The sequence below is a fragment of the Opisthocomus hoazin genome, chromosome 3 (assembly GCF_030867145.1).
Source record: "Opisthocomus hoazin isolate bOpiHoa1 chromosome 3, bOpiHoa1.hap1, whole genome shotgun sequence".
Taxonomy (NCBI): domain Eukaryota; kingdom Metazoa; phylum Chordata; class Aves; order Opisthocomiformes; family Opisthocomidae; genus Opisthocomus; species Opisthocomus hoazin.
This window is the reverse complement of record NC_134416.1, coordinates 26,514,050-26,529,240: the sequence shown is the minus strand read 5'-3', so window position 1 is coordinate 26,529,240 and position 15,191 is coordinate 26,514,050. Positions and strand designations below refer to the sequence as shown.

Genomic DNA, 15,191 nt, shown 5'->3' with positions numbered 1-15,191 from the left:
TGATTCACGTGGCAGGCAACAGTGACAATGCTGGAGCTGGCCCATCATCACAACACTGAACAACCCTGACCTGAAGCTTACTGACCTGTGTAAAATCACAGAATCACAGCATCACAGAATGGTAGGGGTTGGAAGGGACCTCTGTGGGTCATCTAGTCCAACCCTCCTGCCGAAGCAGGGTCACCTACAGCAGGCTGCACAGGACTGCGTCCAGGCAGGTCTTGAATATCTCCAGAGAAGGAGACTCCACAACCTCCCTGGGCAGCCTGTTCCAGGGCTCCGTCACCCTCAGAGGGAAGAAGTTCTTCCTCGTGTTCAGACGGAACTTCCTGTGCTTCAGTTTGTGCCCGTTGCCCCTTGTCCTGTCACTGGGCACCACTGAAAAGAGTTTGGCCCCATCCTCCTGACAGCCACCCTTCAGATATTTGTAAGCATTTATTAGGTCCCCTCGCAGCCTTCTCTTCTTCAGGCTGAACAAGCCCAGCTCCCTCAGCCTCTCCTCGTAGGGCAGATGCTCCAGTCCCCTCATCATCCTCGTAGCCCTCTGCTGGACACTCTCCAGTAGCTCCTCATCTTTCTTGAAGTGGGGAGCCCAGAACTGGACAGAGTACTCCAGATGAGGCCTCACCAGGGCAGTGTAGAGGGGAAGGAGAACCTCCCTCGACCTGCTGGCCACACTCCTCTTAATGCGCCCCAGGATCCCATTGGCTTTCTTGGCAGCCAGGGCACACTGCTGGCTCATGGTCAACTTGTTATCCACTAGGACAACCAGGTCGCTCTCCACAGAGCTGCTCTCCAGCAGATCTGCCCCAAGCCTGTACTGATGCATGGGGTTGTTCCTCCCCAGGTGCAGGACCCTGCATTTGCCTTTGTTGAACCTCATCAGGTTCCTCTCTGCCCAGCTTTCCAGCCTGTCCAGGTCACGCTGAATGGCAGCACAGCCTTCCGGTGTGTCTACCACACCTCCCAGTTTGGTGTCATCAGCAAACTTGCTGAGGGTACATTCTAACTCTTCATCCAGGTCGTTGATGAAGAAGTTGAACAAGACTGGGCCCAGTATTGACCCCTGGGGGACACCACTGGTTACAGGCCTCCAACTAGACTCAGCGCCGCTGATGACAACCATTGCATGGCCCTTTGCTTCTCCAGGAGGTCAGGACAGTCTGTGAGCTTGGGTCGCCTTGCTCAAGAGCTTTCTCCTGCCCTTCTGCATGCTGGTTTCATAATCAAAATCAGTTTTCCTCCCAGACTGAAACAGATGTAAATTAGGTGGTGTCTTATCATACTCGTGCTTTTTGAATAAAATATTTCCAGGTAGGGACTGCTCTTCCTGCTTGCGTTCAACTTGGGTTTTATATTGAAGATGGAGATTCCTGTGTCACAGATATATATATCTATGCAAACAAGAAATTACCTCAATTATTCTTTTTAGAATAAGGGGCCCAGATTAGCTTGGAGTGAGATTTTTCTCATTTGCATAGAGCAAGTAGCATTTTCCCCATCTTCTTTAAAAGTGCACAGAAGAAAGACAGAGACAAAACACGCTGCATCATCTAAGTGTGAGGCGTGTTCTCCGTGGAGGCAAATCAGCTGAGAATATACCAAATCTGGGGATCTGCCTAGAGGAGCTATGCTGTAGCCGGATTTCTCTTGGCTTTGTTTTCTAGATACACAGAAGTGTGAGAAGTGTAAGGGGAGAAACACATGGGTAGGTTCCAAATGCAAGTGATATAGCCTTCAAATGCTCCAAGTCAGCCGACTGACAGCACAGAATCAGGCGTTTTAGTCACAATTTAAAGCTAATAGCTATAACCTAGATCCAGGCAAGTTCCTTTTTCTCCCCATCTCCATTCAGGCAAATATCAAAGAGGTCATGCCCACTGCTGACTGCACCAGTGCCACTGGAGAAGTGACCGCTGAACTGTATTAGGTCATCATCTTGAATCCAGACCTGCAGTTCTGAAACCATTTGTTCCTGATTGCTTATTGCTACTGGCAATACTTACCCCTGCAGCTCAGCTTTTGGGTTGTTTCCATCTGAAGGGAATATAGTTCTAAGACTCAGTGTAAATGTAATCAAAGCAGTGGAGCTGATCCAGAGGGTCACTTCAAAAGCAAAATCCCAACCCAAAGTAAAATGCTCCTGCAAACATACTCACTGCAGGCTCCTCTAATATTGTCAGCGGGGTCTGTAGGCGTGGTTCGTGTAGCCCATCTCAGACATCAGTTGTCAGGAGGGGACAGAAGACTGAAATTCTACAAGCTATACTAAAAGAAAGTCACAATTATCTAATGGTCCTTTTTTGCCTTGCACTCTGTGATTCTGGGATATGGTGATTTAATTAAGGAAGACAATGCTCCCCACAGAGCTTGCAAAAGCACATATTACCATGTGTCCCTCATAGCCAAGAATCAGGTGGAGCAGGCAGAACAGTGACTAAGCAGGTCAACTCACAGCAAAAACCAGAATACTGCAGACTCATCACAGTAAAACTTCATTGCTCATGCAGTCAGTGCACTGCAAAAGATCAGTATTTGTCTCTCTGTTGAGCTGCTGTCAGCCAAAATGAAATGTTCAGTTCACGTTCAGTTCATGTTCAGTTCATGTTCCATTTCTTTAGCTGCCCGGCGGTCTTTCTGTTGTCCACCGAAGTTCCACCACATCACAGCGGAGTTCTGTTTCCAGACTTTGCTGTCACTGCCTTGTAAACTTCTGGCTTGGTAAATTGTTTGACTCTCGCCCTCCCCAGTTTTGTACTGCAAATGCCACAATAGCTTGTACAAAGCCTTTGCCTCCTAAGAAAAGCAGGCATGTCAGTCAGGACACTTATGGAAAGAGCAGGTTCATAAACAATTGGCACTTCTTTTCTGCCTCTGGTTATGGGAGGTTTGAGAACAACTGGAAGATCATGCAGCGGGGCTAATCTCAGCTTTCTTTAAACTTCCAGTTAGAAAAAGTTGGCCGTAGATTGGCAGCAACCAAACATTATGAGAATGGCTACCTTGTCAATGTGGAGGGGTAAGAAAAAAGCGTGTTTAGAAGGGTCCCTCATCTGTGACATTCGCTCTCAGTCAGGGCTTCTGTCAAATTCGGGATGTACTCCGTTCATTTGGATAAATATCCAGAGAAGTACATAGCCTTTATGAATTTGTTTAAATCCATTTTCAATTTATTCATTCTTTTAGACTTGGCAATATTCTGCAACAGTCCTTTTGCAGTATTTAAAGGAGTATTCTGTGAAAAACTATTTTTATTTCTTCTAAACATATTCACCAATTGACCACAGTCAATACCTGTGGCAGTAGGAATGCCGTATACCAAAGGATCTCAGCGTCACTTCTAGCCACCTGTGAGGCTTTGCAAAGAAAACCAGATCATGCCGATTGATCTTAAACTAACACATTGAAACTCCAAGATTTTCCAGTCCATTTGGTGCAGAAGGAAATGGCCAACAAGAATGTACATTCTAATCTGTCCCCAGGGCCATGGTGGGTACTTTCCAGTAAGTATTAAATTCAGACTTTCCACCTTCAGCTTAATAGATGATTGTGTCCTCAAGTCCAAAGTGAATCTGTCTACCACTTAGTGGAAGTGCTGACAAAACCACTGACTTAGGTCCTGTATCTTCCTTTAGAGCCTATTCAATGTTTCACTAACACCGTAGAAGTAGTAGTAGTCATAGAAGTTTCACTTCTTCCAAAGCTGACGATGCATCTAACACATCAGTGCGTCTTGCCTGTGGAACAGAGTGCCACACATCCTCACCAACATTAAACTCACTGCGGTGTAGTGCAGCTGCTGTAGCGGTGGGACAGCCAACAGGGACCAGACAGAAGGACACGGCTTCTTAGGTGGCAGCTTCTTACGGTGAGCTGGTCGCTAGCATGGCAATAGTTCCACATTCTGCCACAGTTCAGGTCACCACAAGCCCAGAGCAGGGTGTGTAGTCACGGCAAACACACTGCAGCTGGGATGTCTCCAGACCCAGACCAGCCCTGGTGGGCACCTGTACATATCCCATGTCTTTGCACAGCATTGGCACCTTCTCCTGTTCCTCAAATAGCATGGTAGCACGTTTACAATAAAACAAACCCTGTCTCTCTCGCACAGTCTTAGAGTCAAGAACTATAGCCAGCAGACCCGAAATTAGTTGAGCTTTTGTAGTATTGCCTGAGGGTGATATGAGTCACCCATTTATCTCCCCACTCCAACAGGTGATTCTTTCATGCTTCATTGCGTTCCCATTCCAGCCCCGTCTCGGCACTCCTCTTTCATCCTCCTCAGTCCAAGAAGCGTCCACAGGGCAATGGAGACAAAGTGTTGTTTTGTATTTACTTGATTCATTATTAGTGCATCCCAAAATTTACTTTTATCTGGCACATCATAAGCTCATTTCATGGAATGGAAAAAGAAAGACATCTCTGATTCCTTTCGACATATCGAAGTAGATCTCTTGCCTTGGATTACACCAGTGATGGTGCATCCACAGCAATTCGTCCTGTACTTTCTGTTGGGAAAGGCAAAAAGCACTAGGTCAGCAACAGACCTGCTTGTGTGTCTGTGGAGCAGAGTGCGCACCTTGCAGAAACATTCAGATGAATTTTGAATTACTATCTTGGCACTGGAACCATTTTAGCCTTATTGGCAAAATGCTTTGGCTGAGTCAATTTACCCTAATTACAGGAGCAGTTGTGTTAGACTGAGGGGAGTTGTATCCTCACACAGTTACGCTACTTTGCTGTTTATCTCCAGTATCTCTGCATGAACTTCACTGTGCCATTTAATGAGAAAATACAGGTTAGAAAAGTGACCACTTGATTTTTCCGGGGTAAAGGTAAGAACAGAGATGTATGAATACATTTCTCAAAATGAGTATGAGGCTGCCTATAATCTTTTTTCTTAGCCAGGTGGCTTAGAAGGAGAGAACAACATATAAAAGCCTGAAAGTCTTTTAAACATATCTCCACTCGGTTTCTTCCAAAGCAACATTAGGGATTAATACCTATTGAAGAATAAGAAAGAAAAGTAATGAAAAGTATTTTTTTTTACAAATTTACTGAAGGCGTTTCAATATGTTTAAAGCCCCCACTAGATACCTAGGGTAGCGCAGAGCTGGCAAAACCACACAGACGTCACTCGAATGTGCTACCAGCAGCCGCTCACTATTCCTTGCGATGTCCCTAAGGAATACGAGTTATTTTTGTTCTCCTAACGGTGAGTGGGAAGTAACAGCAGAGGAGTTTTGTGATTTTTTCAAGCCCTGGGGAACATGGCGGGGCACCCAACTCAGAAATCCCAACATGGTGGTTCACAGTCCTGTGTCCTGCCACCCCTTACCCCAGGCGTTAAACACCAGTATAACCAGAGCTCCCCAGCGAGCGGTTCGCCGGCAGAGCCCCGAGAGAAGAGGCTGTCACAAACGAACCGAACAACGGTGCTGCCGCTGGGAAGCGGGAAAGCTGCCTCTCCGGGGATAAAAAGCCGTCATTACAGGCAAACGTGCAGCTCGCCACTGCGTTTGTGAAGCCTCCTCCCTGCTACGTGCACTCGCTGTCTCCTGTGCTCCACTTCCCCGGAGAGGGAAAGCTGGGGGGACAGCACCGAGCGGCGGCAGCTCTTCCCCTGGCGCGGAGGGCAGCCGGGTGTGGGTAATTCAGAGGGGATTCAGTGTCCTGTGAAGTGCTGCTGGACGCGCAGTGAAGTGCGCTGGGACCCAGCACCCCGATGCAGGGCAGCTGTAGCCGTGTGAGGAGCATGTCAGAGGACCGCAGGGGGAAAGGGAGGCAGGAGGCACTCGCCAGCAGGAGACCAAAGCAAGAAAATCCTAGAGTCATAGACTCATAGAATCATTAAGGTTTGAAAAGTCGTCTAAGATCATCAAGTCCAACCATCCACCCAACACCACCATGCCTGCTAAACCATGTCCTGAAGTGCCACATCTACACATTTTTTGAACACCTCCAGGGATGGTGACTCCACCACTTCCCTGGGCAGCCTATTCCAATGTCTGACCACTCTTTCAGGAAAGAAATTTTTCCTACTCTCTAATCTAAACCTCCCCTGACTCAACTTGAGGCCATTGCCTCTTGTCCTTTCCCTGGTTACCTGGGAGAAGAGACCAACACCCGCCTCACTACAGCCTCCTTCCAGGCAGTTGCAGAGAGCAATAAGGTCCCCCCTCAGCCTCCTCTTCTCCAGACTGTGGGACCTCTCCCCAGGGTGTGAGGGACAAGCCGAGGACGATGCGCAGGGCTGGAGAGCTCGGGGCTCTGCCGAGGCTGAGGGGACATCGTCCCCGCGCACTCCCCCGCGCTGCAGGGCGCCGACAGCGGACCCTGCCCGGCGGCCGGGCCCGTTTCTCCCCGAGGAGGCTCGGCCCGGCCTCGCCCCGCGCCGCTCTGGCGAGGGCCCCCCTTCCCGCGCTGTCAGCCCCGCAGGGCGCCGCCCAGCCCCCGCAGCGTGGGCGCGGCGTGGGGGGGCCGCGGCGGGACCCGCCCGTGCCGTGGGCGGAGGGGGCGGGGGCACCCTCCGCCCCGGGGCCCCGCCCGCGCTGCCGGGCAGGGCGAGGGGGGCGAGGAGCGCGGGGAGAGCGGCCGCGGGTGGGCGTCCCCCCCTCGGGGACGGAGCCGGCGTGAGGCGGGATCGCGGCGGGGGTTGGGGAAGCCGAGTTCGCCGTCCGCGCGCAGCGCCGGTGCGCGGGGGCAGGAGCGGGAGCGAGCGGAGCGGAGGCAGCGCCGGCTCCTCAGACGGGCAGCGCGGCCCCCCCGGCCGCCCGCCGCGCCGCCGCCCCGCGGGGTCGGGCCGGGGTGGGTGGGGCGGGCGGGGGCGGGGGCGGCAGCCGCGGGGGGTCGTCGCCATGACGAGCGCGCGTGCCGCCGCCTCCCGCCGCTGAGCGGGGCGGCGCGCGGCCGCTGTCCCTTCAGCACCGCGCGGCCGGCGGGGCCGCCCCCCCCGGCACCGGCAGCGGCGGCGGCGGCGAGGCGAGCCCCGCGGCCCCTGCGGGAGGCGGCGATGGCGGGCGGGGGCCGGGGGCAGCAGGGCGCGCCGGCGGGGGGCCGCGGCCGCTGAGAGAGCAGGTAGGGCGCGCGCGGCGCGGCGAGGCGCGGGGCTGCTCCCCCGCGGCGGGGGCTCGGGGCGGCGGCGGGGCTGCGGGGGGGGTGCGGCGGCCCGGGGGGAGCGGGGCCCCGGGCGGCGGCGGGGTCCTCGTCCGGCGGGAGGGAGGGACGGGTCGGCGCGGAGCCGGTCGCCCGAAGGCCGTGAGCGATGAGGAGCTCGCAGGAGCGACAGGCGCGGCCCAGGTGGAGGGTACGGGGGTACGGGGGTACGGGGAGGGGCGGGAGCCCGCGGCGGGAACAAAGGAGCCGCCCTCGGTGTCTTCAGTGGGAGGTGGGAGAAGGAAAGGGGGAAAAGGGGGGAAACAGGGGGAAAGGAACAAAATGGAGAAAAGGGAGAAGAGGGAAAGAAAGAAAGATAAAGGAAAGAGAAAGAAAGAAAGAAAGAAAGAAAGAAAGAAAGAAAGAAAGAAAGAAAGAAAGAAAGAAAGAAAGAAAGAAAGAAAGAAAGAAAGAAAGAAAGAAAGAAAGAAAGAAAGAAAGAAAGAAAGAAAGAAAGAAAGAAAGAAAGAGAGAAAGAGAAAGCATCAATAAGTGAACATGCTGTAGATATGCTCATTCTGCTGATGTTCTGTGTGATTGCATCCCAGGTTTTCACACCCTACACCCCGCTGGAAGCAGCTCACTATGACAGGGCAGAGTCTGAAGGCTTTATCTGAAGCGAATTTTGAAGACAATGAAATCAGCATCAATGTTGGAGGCTTTAAGAAAAAGATGAGATCCAACACATTGCTAAGGTTCCCTGAGACCAGGCTGGGCAAACTGCTGAGCTGCCACTCAAAGGAGTCGATACTGGAGCTCTGCGACGACTACGATGACACCAAGAACGAATTTTATTTTGACAGGAACCCCGAGCTCTTTCCTTACGTGCTACATTTTTATAACACCGGCAAGCTCCATGTGATGGGTGAACTCTGTGTGTTTTCTTTCAGCCAGGAGATTGAATACTGGGGAATCAATGAATTCTTTATAGACTCCTGCTGCAGTTACAGCTACCATGGGAGGAAAATGGAGCCAGACCAAGAGAAATGGGAGGAACAAAGTGACCAGGAAAGTACCACGTCTTCTTTTGATGAGATTTTGGCATTCTACAATGATGCCTCTAAATTTGACAAACAACCCTTTGGAAACATCCGGAGGCAGCTCTGGCTCGCTTTGGATAATCCTGGGTACTCGGTCTTAAGCCGAATCTTCAGTGTTCTTTCAATAGTGGTGGTGCTGGGCTCCATCGTGACCATGTGCCTGAACAGCCTGCCAGACTTTCAGATTGTTGACAGCAGCGGGAACCCTGAGGAAGATCCTCGCTTTGAAATCGTGGAACACTTTGGTATTGCATGGTTCACTTTTGAACTGGTGGCGAGATTTGCAGTAGCTCCTGACTTTTTAAAATTTTTCAAGCATGCCCTGAATTTGATTGACCTAATGTCTATCCTTCCATTTTATATTACCTTAATTGTCAACTTAGTGGTAGAAAGCAGTCCAACTTTAGCAAATTTAGGCAGGGTTGCACAAGTCCTGAGACTCATGAGGATCTTTCGCATCTTAAAGCTTGCTAGACACTCCACAGGTCTCAGGTCTCTTGGAGCCACCCTGAAGTACAGCTACAGAGAGGTGGGGCTTCTTTTACTTTACCTCTCTGTTGGCATCTCCATTTTCTCAGTAGTGGCTTACACCATTGAGAAAGAAGACAATGAGGGGTTAGCCACCATCCCTGCTTGCTGGTGGTGGGCTACTGTTAGCATGACCACAGTTGGCTACGGGGATGTTGTCCCAGGGAGCACTGCTGGCAAGTTGACGGCATCTGCATGCATCCTAGCCGGAATCCTAGTGGTAGTGCTTCCCATTACACTGATCTTCAACAAATTCTCCCACTTTTATAAGCGTCAGAAGCAGTTAGAGAGTGCCATGAGAAGCTGTGATTTTGGTGATGGCATGAAAGAAGTTCCATCAGTCAACTTAAGGGACTACTATGCTTACAAAGTTAAATCCCTGATGGCCAGTCTTACCAATATGAGCAGGAGCACGCCCAGCGAGCTGAGCCTGAATGATTCGCTGCATTAGTGTACGAATTTGACAGCAGTTTGCATGACAGCTGTCAAGAGCTATGTTCATAAATGTTTTCCTGTTTGTCTTCTTTTTTCCTAGAGGATAGCGTTGCTGACGTTGCACTAACTTTGCACTTGAGAAACTAAAGACATTTCTATTACAAGTTGACAGTTTGCACATTTTCCATCCTGCTGTGTAGGTACTAAATGCTGACTTTTCCATGCAAATGTTACCACTTCCATGACATTAGTGCTAGCGGTATAGTGATGATCTGTTACTTTGTGCGTTTCCTCACCTGAGCAGAGAAATGAACGTACCCAGGTGGAATAAAAATTCTCAGCTGTGACACGAGTAATGAAAACATCACCTATCACCTATACTGGTACCTGTACTAGTGTAGGACTTCCCATGCGTTTTACAACAGTTTAAAACAATCATCTGTGAATCACTGGCACGGGAACACCTTTCCCTATCTTTCTGACCAGTAATTCTGACCGTCGCTTGTCTGAAAACACCTCTGAGCTTCACGTTTCAATGAAAGTTTGCTTACTCTTGACCACATGTGTTAAAAACTGCGTGGTCTTGTTGTGAAATGTTACGTATGGCAATATTTTTCAGAAGCTCCTAAGCACAGAGCTACCCCTGCTTCCAAGATTAGGTCAGTACTGAGTGCTCTGAAGAAGCCCACCCTTCATTTTCAGGTAGCTACATATTCAAAGACTGCATTTCCACAAGTGACTCCAGATATGGAGACCCATGAAGACATCTCAGGCTCCCATTTCCAGAAGTGATCTGCACACAGCTCGGTTCCCGTGAAGATGTATTTCAGTCCATCGAAATGGTTCTGAGATTAGACACACAAAAATGTGGGTTTTCAACAATTAGAAGCTCCAGTGAAAAGCTTGGATTTGTTTAATGAAGTGAAATATTCCTACATGAACAGTGCAGGCAGCATTTTAGGAACTGACATTCATATACTGCAAAAAGACTAATTTTAAAGATGCCATATGTGATGCTGAGATACAAAATCTAATTTTATCAGGAAAGCTTGAAAGCAGGTGTTGATGGCAGACAATTCCACTAAGCTTTCTGCCAAGGAAACTCTAAGGAAGAAAAAAGCCCTGTAAGCCACATTCTCCCTCAGAAAGGAACTCAAAACTCATAGCTAAGGAAGAGTATCAGGGCCTAAGAAAGGAACAGATAAAGGAAAAGAGCTTAACACTGCAGTCACTGTGGGCAGATCCTCCTACCTGCTTCTGTGATGTAGTCAGTTTAAATCCTTTAGGGGCTGGCCTGTACTTTTTTTTTAAAAAAAAGAGAGCATATCATGTGGGTTTTCAAGAGTAATCCTGAATCTGCATAAACTCATTTTTTGAGTGCTCGGCCTCTTCCCTTACGCAATTATACAGAGATCAAACACTTGTAGCCAACAGGCAGAAGCCACTGCTTCCCTCTCTGTGCGCTTCCAAGGGTCTGTGCTATAAAACAAACTACTGGCACTCACGGGGCAGGGCAGCGTTTCTCTTCAGATCCTGTTGCTTTTCCATCCCATTAATTACATATAATGTTCCATTTAATTATTTTTTATTGTTGTTCATTTTACTTGTGAAGACTGGAGAGGTTCAGAAAATAAGTTCAAACTAGTTAGAAGAGAAATTAAAATACTAAAGCTGAAATTGTCATGTTTGGAAGCCTATGTTTGCGTACCACAACAAGGAGTGGCCCAACTGGCAGAATAAATCAAATATGGTACGGACAGGTAATTCCCTTTTTCAGGCTATTAGAAGTTGCTGCCTGGTCTGGATCTTTTGATGTTGTTACTGTATCAGCTCTGCCTAAAACCAGCAAGCTGAGCACCCAGGATCAGGTTCTTTTATGCCCAGTGATCTAACACAGAATACACAGTGTAAAATGACTTACACACACCCCCCCCCGCCATTTCTTTGAACACCCTCCCCTCACGTCAGTTAGTAGGTGATTTAGGCAACCAAGTGTGAGGGAAACAGGTCCTTTCTAACCTTACCAAGCAAAACACTTGGAGATTTTAACACTTAGACTTAGCTAACTCTGTGGCCAGCAGGTCGAGGGAGGCTCTTCTTCCGCTCTACTCTGCCCTAGGGAGGCCCCATCTGGAGTACTCTGTCCAGTTCCGGGCTCCCCACTTCAAGAAACATGAGGAGCTACTGGAGAGAGTCCAGCGGAGGGCTATGAGGATGGTGAGGGGACTGGAACATCTCTCCTATGAGGAAAGGCTGAGGGAGCTGGGCTTGTTCAGCCTGAAGAAGAGAAGGCTGCGAGGGGACCTTATAAATGCTTACAAATATCTGAAGGGTGGGTGTCAGGAGGATGGGGCCAGACTCTCTTCAGTGGTGCCCAGCGACAGGACAAGGGGCAACGGGCACAAACTGAAGCACAGGAAGTTCCGTCTGAACATGAGGAAGAACTTCTTCCCTCTGAGGGTGACGGAGCACTGGAACAGGTTGCCCAGAGAGGCTGTGGAGTCTCCTTCTCTGGAGATACTCAAGACCCGCCTGGACAAGGTCCTGTGCAGCCTGCTATAGGTGACCCTGCTTCGGCAGGGAGGCTGGACTTGATGATCCCCAGAGGTCCCTTCCAACCCCTAACTTTCTGTGATTCTGTGAACTCAAATTAGGTGTCCAAACTTGGAACATTTTGCTAAGGTTTTCACTTCTGGAGGGCTGGTTCAAGTTCTCTGCTGGGTCACAGGCATAAATTCAATGGTCTTGTCCCAGATTCCCACTGCAACCCCTACCATTCTGTGATTCTGTGATTCTGTGATTCTGCATGTATGTAAACTCTCACACACCTACAAACACCCACCCAAAGCACAGCACCAGGCTGCCTGTTGGATTGGAACACCATGAAAGCAATACGGGAAGGAAGAGTGGGGCTTGCGCAGCACATGCACTCCGATCAGGTTGCGTGCTGCAAGGGTGGCAAACTCTCCCACTGATGACAAGGACCCTGCAAGCTCTCCCTAGGTCTGTTGGCTGGGGGTCTTCCGAGAATCCAGCTCCAAGCAGCGGTTTTATTTCAGTTTCACGAGCAGTTGATTCACAGAGTTGGAATCCAATGACTTCCAGGGCAGTTATTTGAAGAGACCTGTAAACTTGCCAAAGAGTCACAAATTCCCTCAGCTGTTGCTAGTTTAGCATCGCAAAGGCTGGATCCCAACTTTGCAACACGTCATTTCAATAACCTATAGCTTATCTTATGCTCTAGATTTACTATTATTCGTAGGGCTGATGCTCTGTCATTTCTGCAAATATTGAATGGAACGTGTCCAAATTGCATTTTACTAAAGAAAATGAAATGCCCCAAGGAATTATGACTTTTATTGTACTGGTTGAAAGGAATTTTCATTATTGCTTTTTTATATAAGTGCTTTGGATCAAAGACACTAAACAAATAGAGTATTGAAATTTAGTATGTTCTTATTATGATGACAATGACTTTACACAGTACACAGGAATTGCCTTCATAAACTTAACAAACTCCATGTTAAAAGTAGTCAGTAAAAAGTAGCTCCTCTGGAAGAGCATTCCAGACCTGCACTGCTCTCCAAGGCTTGTGCAACTTTTAGCATAATTTTATTAATGGCTGCTTTATATCATATTTTTTCTCGTGCTACCACTGTTCTTTAGCCTAAATTTCATTTTCCTGTTCTCGTTTGCATGCATGGTGTATTTATAGACAGGAAACATATGCCCTTATGTGCTCAGTTTCACAGGATTATACCTGCCAAGCTTCCTTTTAGCTTTCTTTTTGCCAGTTGTGTTCCCCTGACCATCCTAGGGGATTTAGCCTTTTTTTCCTGCCTTACTCCTGCTTAGGTTTAATCTGTTCAAGCCAGCATTGCACAGTATGGTATAACTTTGTAGAGCAGTTTTAATATTTGCTTAAGAGTAACAGGATTTTTCGCTGACGAGGATAACATTTGTTCTGACTTCGGTAATGTTGTTGTCGTAGCTCCCCCAAAATATCTAGGTAAGGCAGAACGGGGCACACCCTTCCTGCCACTGTATGAAGTAACCTCTGTTCTAGGGCTCAGTCCCATAAGTGCTGAGAATCCTTATCTCTTATTAAATAAAAGTTACAGAAAAATTTTTACACTTCGAAGGAGAAATTCAGCCTCTCCAAAGGCTCAACAAGGAGAAGAGGTGGTGTACTTCTGAAGCAGTCAGTACTTTTTCCAGACTTCTTCCATCACTGTTTTGTAAGAGGAGGGCATCTTCACTGCTATAAACCAGGGAGCGAGTCAGAAGTGCAGGGTGAGAGGACTAATTGGCCTCTTTCTCTAGTCTTTGAAACTTGAAAATTGCTGTGGTCAGAAATCTGCTTACTACGGATGTGCAGTTTAATGAGGAACATTGCGCTTGGCATGTGCTCCTCCTGCCTGGTGACAGTCACCTTCCTGGCGTCAGTGAAAACGCTGCTCCTACTCTCTTTCAGATGAGAGCTTTGAATTGCTTAAACGAGGATTATGGTAATATTTCAAATGAGGCAACTTACTTTATAGCCAGGAATAAACTGTTAGAGAATCTTGATTTCTAGTACAAATCTAGGCTATTATGGGAGTCGGAGATGTCCTTGGGAAGCAGTATGTTACATTATTTTCTTGAGATGTAAAATCTATATATAGATTGTGATTAAGCTTTTTATGTATGTTCAGATTTCTTATTATTGCCTGGTTTAATATTCACTTACTTTCACCAGTTGCTAATTCTCTCTTTCCCTGCAGACTACTTCAGCCATTTTGAAAGCAGACTGTTTTTCCTTCACGTGTTATATATAGCATGAGCTATTTCACATTGCAAACTTCAAAACAAAGAACTTTGCATTTAATTTTCCAACTTTAATACCTCCAGTATTTGTACCTTTTTGTACAGAACTTTATGAGACTGCAGGGAACTACTGTATCTGGTGCTCTTTGTACTGCATTTCTTGTCCCAGTAGTGTAAAATACACTCAAGAACTCAGCTTTGTGCCACAAAATGAAAATTAAATGCATAAAAAAGTGTGTGTCATCAGGGATTATGAACTGATTTAAGTTTCAGGATATTCTGAGTATATATCATAATGGAAGAGAAGCCTGGATCTCATTGTGAAGATAGGCTTCTTTTCAACATATACATCAGGCTAGATTTCTATTTTTAGAGATGTTCTTAACTGGTGGTAGTCATGGTGTGGAACCCACATTTTTCAGCTGAGCCAATATTGCAAGCTTCTTGTTCTCTGCCTTACAGATTAGGGACTAAGCAACGTACCAATAGCACTTGTAGGTGTTAAATCAACTTGACACGACCTTTCATCTCTTCCAAACAACCCCCATCCTTCAAGGCCCCAGCTGTGCACGCACAAGCAGCAGAGAGCCCCTGGAGTAACTGCTCTTGCTGTGCTAGTCCTCCATTTCCCCTCACAATACTCCTGACTTTAATCTACCTTTGATGGCACCTTCAATCACCATTCAACCCACAGTCACCACTCATATCCTTCAGTGAGGTGCTGAGCCAGAACTATTCTTTCCTCATCATGCTCTTCTTCCCCTCCACCCCCCCCCCCCCCAGTTTATGCACCTGGCTTCCCATTAAGTTACACCAGAAATTAATTTGATCTCCTATAACTTATTTTGAAGTTGCCCACTATTTAGGCAGGGCTAGCAGAATATTCTCATCCCGTTTCTAAAGCATCTTTTACTGATTCTGCCTTTTTCCTTAAAAGAAAAGAAAAAAAAAAAAAGATGATGCTTCTCACCTGAGCATAATTTACTGGGTTAAAAATGCAGCCACAGGCAATACCTTATTTAAAGCAAAGGTTCTCTGCTTAGCTGATTCAAAGACTGCAATAATATCTGTGCCTTCAGCACAATCATTGAAGATGTTAAGAAACATCACCCTCATTAAGGATTGTGGATCTCTTCACCTCTCACACATAAAATTATCAGTTGTCAGCTGGAGGAGGAAACCTCCAAACAGTCTAGAAAGTGTTTCTCAAGACAGCAGGACACTGCT

The 15,191-nt window shown here is 47.9% G+C and overlaps 1 protein-coding gene across 2 annotated transcripts; it reads left to right on the top strand.

Moving 5' to 3' along the window:
• The first annotated feature begins 6,988 nt into the window (after positions 1–6,988).
• Positions 6,989–14,207, top strand: KCNS2 (potassium voltage-gated channel modifier subfamily S member 2). Of its 2 annotated transcripts, none has more exons than XM_075415806.1 (2): positions 6,989–7,077; positions 7,704–14,207. In XM_075415806.1, the coding sequence occupies exon 2, from the start codon at positions 7,741–7,743 to the stop codon at positions 9,172–9,174; it is 1,434 nt and encodes a 477-aa protein (XP_075271921.1). In that variant the 5' UTR covers positions 6,989–7,077; positions 7,704–7,740; the 3' UTR covers positions 9,175–14,207. The 2 variants fall into 2 exon arrangements, with proteins under 2 accessions (XP_075271921.1, XP_075271922.1); XM_075415807.1 differs by lacking the exon at positions 6,989–7,077 and adding an exon at positions 7,285–7,306.
• Positions 14,208–15,191: the final 984 nt, after the last annotated feature.